Below are 5,621 nucleotides of genomic sequence, written 5' to 3'. Positions count from 1 at the left end.
TCTCTGCTCAGTGCTGCGCCTGTCACTCTACCTGCCCTCTCACTTTACGCACAGGCCTCATCAATAACCTATTGGGTCGGCCACAGCAGTGGCAATGATGTCACCACCAGCCCGCAGACCAACCACTCCCCAACCCTGCCCTGGTGCGTCTTATGCAAAACACAATGACCCAGGTGCTGCCCTCACCATGGCCGACCACACTCCATTCTCAGGCTTTAGGATTATTAGAATATTCTAGCCTTCCGTGCCCTGAATTAGCAGCAGAAAATAAACTAATCGCTGCTTAGATCTCAAAGTCCAAGTATTTTTTAAAGGGAATAGAGTTGGTCCAAAGAACAAAAAACGTGAGACGCAAAGCAGGCATTTGTTTGGCTGCTTCACACGAAACATTTGACTTCAGTCCAGGCAAATACAGACAAATGAGGTTCGAGAAGCAGCAGCAGAGAAAGGCTATATAATGAGAAACGCAACATCCGGAAACTTCCTTCACTCACAACTACATTCAACAGGCTCTTTTAGCAGTCAATATCAGACTTTTTAAAAATGTTTTGGACACCAAGCTGTAATACGTCTACATGATGTGAAATTGGTCCGTCTGATCGGCTGTGTCCCTGGATGAGGTTACTGTTCCCTGTTACTATGGTGCTCAAGGTAGATTGTTTTTCCCCAATGTATATGGTAGACACTGATCTTAATTGTGTGTTTGTGTGTGTGCACGCATGTGTGCATGTGATCTGAGCACTGGCTTTTGCTAAATAGTTAATGAGGGCGAGCCCCGGGCTGGTCACCTGGGTACAGAGAGGAGGGGGGTGGCACTAATTAAGAATTCTCCCCCATATGGCTGATGGCGCATGCGTGCACACACACACACACACACACACACACACACACACACACACACACACACACATACACACACACACACACACAGAGAGCTCACCCTGGAGACAGGATGCTATCGCTACCTGTGGACTTTATCACAGCTAACAACAACTGACTTTGCATAGCAGATATACAGTGACGCAGCTCCCTGACTTTGTACTGTGCTCTTCTGCTTTTATGCAATGCACCAATGATAACCTGTAGTTATGTTGTTGTTATTATACATTTCTATGCAAGATACAAACACTTACTTCAAACAATATAGTGCTACTGCTGTACAAAAAAATACATACTATAACAATACTTATTTTTTTAAATTGTCTCTTGCATTTGTGGTGGAAATTAAAGCATCTTTCTTCATACGACTCGACTGAAACTTGTGTCTTGTTGTCATCATACTGGAAGTCATGGCAACAACCAGGAGATAAATTCTTTATGAAGTGAAAGTAATCTCTCAGATTGGTTTGTAAACAGATCTTTGTCGTAATTACAGTGTCATATTAACAACTCCGTTGGAATAACTTCACAACCAGTTTTAATGTACATACTTAACAGCAGCACTGAACCACCAGAATCACTCCAAACTAATGTTGCTGCTCCCTGTCAGCTCTTTAAACACACTTTTGAGTGATCTGTAGCCAGATTAATTACTTGAATTAAGATCAAACCCATCACATCAACCATTATGTGTGTCAGGCCTGCCATGGTAATGAGCATCTCTGTTAGCCTCGTTATCCATGCAAGCACAATAACATCATTGTGGGCACCCAGACAAGGCACATTGTTACATAAGAGTAATAGCCCAACTGATTAGACACAAGGGAAAATGGTAGCGGATGGCCAATTTACCCCAAAGTAACACCTCAGTACTTCTGCTCCTTTAGGATCGTTCAATATCAATCATCATGTCACAGATCCAGCAAAACAGTTTTCAATATTTTTCTCAAAACTTGTGATATTTATGCAGGTTTGAACAACAATTACCTAATAGTGTATATAATATAGTGTCAGGCCCTGTGCATCATCCTATGTAGGAAATACAGCAGTGTGTCTTTATATTAAGGCTGATTACTCTATTTGTATTTGTATCTGTTCAACCAACTAAATAATCTATATCTGTATTCGGCTTAAAATTAAAATGGATTGAGCTTTAACCAGAAATGGGTGAATTGACTAAAGTTGTTATTTTAGGCCTGAAATTGATTTGGTTTGATTAAAAGTTGCTATATTGAAAACTATTTACAGAACAGACTATGGTTAGAGCTACAGATTAATGTTTTGTTATGTATGTTATGTAATGTTTGTTGAGTACAGATATTGACACATTTTGCTTGGGTGATAATAGTAAAAAACTAAAAATAATAAGAATTCTTACAAGATACTCGGCTCAACCCTGCTTTGAACTAAGTCAGCGGTAGACACCCTACTTACTATTTCTGCACAGTTAAACTGTTAAACGGACAAACATAAACAATGATCTCTCAGCTCTGAGGCTCGACTTACAACCAGCTTAAATGTTTGAGCTAAAGCAGGAGCTCACCAACTCTATATCCTTACCTTTGTCTTGCCGGTGTTGCTCTCCACGTGTCTTAAGTTGCTTTTCACCTTCAAAAACTCAGCTGACGTCGGCTCCTGAGGTGGCTCTGGCGCCGGGTAACCCGGGGGTGGAGGGGGAGCTGGGGGACACTGTGGCGGAGGTGGGGGTGGGGGTGGATAGGCTGGTGGTGGCGGGGGCTTGGACTCTGTATCATCACTCGGTGTATCCTTCTTCTTGGGTGTGTCAGAGCCAATGTCTGGATTTAGCATGTCCATATATGCCTGCATGTCAGAAATGGCTGACTCTGATGCACCTGTGACAAAAACAATCACAACAATCAAATTAATAAAACAAAGTATTAAGTAAACCTTTCGATCTTTACTGCTTTTCTTAATTCACGGCATGAATGAGAAACATGAGTAAGTCTAATGACAGTCTACATTTACATCCAAACAAATTATATGCACACAGACCACTAGGGTGCAGCACCAGTATACCATGCACCTGTGGCATAAAGCAAAAGGAAGCAAACTGTTGCATGATGTTGGCTTTACTTTAGTCAATAGCTGAGGGTCCACATACTATATGAGATGGGAAAAGTATTCAGATCCCTTACTTAAGCAAAATGACTAACACCACACTGCGAAATGACTCCATTACAAGTAAAAGTCCTGCATTCAAAACTTATTTAAGTAAAAGTATCAGGATCAAAAGTAAAAGTCCTCGTTATGCAGTATAGACACACTCAGATTGTGATATATTCTAAATATATTATTAGATTATTTGTATTGATGCATTTATGTAAGCAGTGTTTTAATTGTGTAAAGATAGGGCTCACTACTTAAAATACTTTTATGAGGTTTAATTAAAAAACTGTCTAATAACTTTAAATGTATCATATTTTTTATGTTTATCTTGACCTGAAAAGTAACTAAAGCTGGCAGCTAAATGTAGTGCAGTATAAAAATACAATATTTGCCTCAGAATGTAGTGGAGAAGAAATATAAAGTAACATAAAATGGAAATACTCAAGTACTTGAATGAACATAATTAGTTACATTCCACCACTGGATGCAACATTTGGCATGTACAAGAACAGAAATCAAGAATGAATTGCTAGAATACAGCAAAGCTTGTTTCACCTTCAGTAACATCATGATTATGTTGTTATTATAGTCAAAGTGTTAGTTCACCTTAAAAAAAAAACAATTATAAAGTGTAACATGCTTTGCAGACCTGTGTGTGCGATTGTGTTCAGCTGAGTGGGCGGGCCTCGTGAAATTGTTAAGCTGCTCCTTTTCTCCCCAGTACTGGATTGACTTGAGTTGGCAGAGTCGTAGTTGGACAGGGAACTGGATGGTGAACTGATTTCAAAGTGTGCCGCCTGGCTAGCAGGGGGCATGGTGGTGTTCGGGGACGAGAGGCCCGAGTCCGGCTGCTTGTACTCGAGGTCCACTGAGGGGTCCCGAGACAAAACACGGTGCTCCACACTCTGTGGGAAGATGCAGTTCGTTAATACAGGAATCATTATATTGTTTTTTTCAAACTCAACAACAAAACCCCTGATTTATTAAATAACTCTGCAGTAATTACTCACTATTAAACATGTCTGGTTAATTAAATTACACAAGACAGATACACTAATTAGTTATTATAAATGATCTTGTTCATTCTTATATCCCACTGAGTCTCAGTCCCTGATGACTTACACAAGGAGAACAGCATTGTGAGTTTAATTACTGCACACTAATGAAACATCTCACAGCTGATCAAAAAGGCTCTTGGGGCCTCTGCTTTTCCCACAGCACAGGACTCAGTTGGCAGATGTCCCTAATGGGAAGAGTACAAGAGGGGGAGGGGGGGGGGGGGGGGGGGGGGTGTTTCCCACACACCAAAGAGTTCACTGTGGAGGAGTTATTATGTCTCTGGCCACTTGGGGTCTGGCCTTGAAGTCCAAAGTATATCAAGTGTTGATAGCTCCGGCAATTAGAGAAAAACTGATGTCAGTCAAAGGACATCCTGACTCAGTGACAGTGGGGTTTTTTGTTGTTGTTTTTTTGCTGCATTGTGCACCATCTTGTGTTTACGAAGGTTGCCTTTTGGCTCTGTGGGACCAACTGAGTAAGAATTTGAGTTATAAATGTTTAAAATAAATTATCATTTGGATTAAAGTTTGGTCATGGAAAATGAAGTCATTATAGCAGACATGAGTCATTTTAATTTCATGCAGAGTGAGATGAAGTGGCATTTTTGTTATTGTTGGAACAAACAAAGGCAACAGTAAGCATGTTGTGCTTCATGAATGTTCTCTGTCTACAAAAATACTGTAGTAAGTCAATATGTTTACTTGTTCTGAGTAGAGTTCCCATTAGAGCAATTAGTGTTCGAAAATGCAAAAACACATCAGTAAGACATATGTCTCCCAGTTTGATGAGAAACTAACCAGCAGTATCTAAGGTACTGTTTAGTTATTCACCAAACACTGAAGCACCTCAAGCCTTGGTTCGAAACCTTCTTGACTCATGACTCATCACAGGTTATTAAGTCTGTGGATGTAAATTCTGAATTATCTATAGAAAGATAGTTATGAAAAGTTCACCCAAAGACCGATTTGTCCTTTCACGATAGTTGCATCTAGAGGGTTTTTTCAGGCTGAACAAAAATAAAAAGATCCAGGTTTCTCAAAAATGGTGATAAACACAATAACACTACAACAGACACCCACCCTTTTGGGGTCCCAGTCCGGATGCACAGCTGGGTCTCTTACCATGTTCTCCACAGTGCGCAGATACTTGGCACACTGGGAGTGGCCGTTGTATTCAGCCAGGTCTGCTGCTGTGAAGCCGTCCTGGTCCTTGATGCCCAGGTCCACCCCATTGACCACAAGGATCTGACAGCACTGGAGAATGACATGAGGGAGACAGGGAAATGGTAGAAGTCAGGTATGAATAAAATAGAGAAAATGACACAGCAGTCAAAGTGTCTACTGTGTGAGAGCAGCTTCAGTCAGTTAGAATGAATACTAATCATTTTTGAAAACTTACATTACAATACATCAGGGAAAAATCTATTTAGTACAGTATAGAAGCAATTAATAAATGTATCCGTTTGTTATGTTTACAAATTATTTTACCATAATTCCAAATCTAAACTATTTTAAAAATTAAATTTGAATTGGTTAAAAGACCCTCACAAGGAGGAC

General features: G+C 40.2%; 1 protein-coding gene across 1 annotated transcript in view; it reads right to left on the bottom strand.

Annotated features, from left to right (window-relative positions):
* espn (espin) overlaps positions 1-5,621 on the bottom strand; it is a 48,010-nt gene that overhangs the window by 27,650 nt on the left and 14,739 nt on the right. The window contains exons 5-7 of the mRNA XM_059333674.1: positions 5,187-5,318; positions 3,656-3,911; positions 2,440-2,732 (exon numbers count right to left, since the gene is read on the bottom strand). Coding sequence (XP_059189657.1) covers positions 2,440-2,732; positions 3,656-3,911; positions 5,187-5,318 — 681 coding nt within the window. The remainder of the gene's footprint in view (positions 1-2,439; positions 2,733-3,655; positions 3,912-5,186; positions 5,319-5,621) is intronic.

Source organism: Centropristis striata, chromosome 5, assembly GCF_030273125.1.
Source record: "Centropristis striata isolate RG_2023a ecotype Rhode Island chromosome 5, C.striata_1.0, whole genome shotgun sequence".
NCBI lineage: Eukaryota > Metazoa > Chordata > Actinopteri > Perciformes > Serranidae > Centropristis > Centropristis striata.
This window is presented reverse-complemented; position numbering and strand designations above follow the sequence as displayed.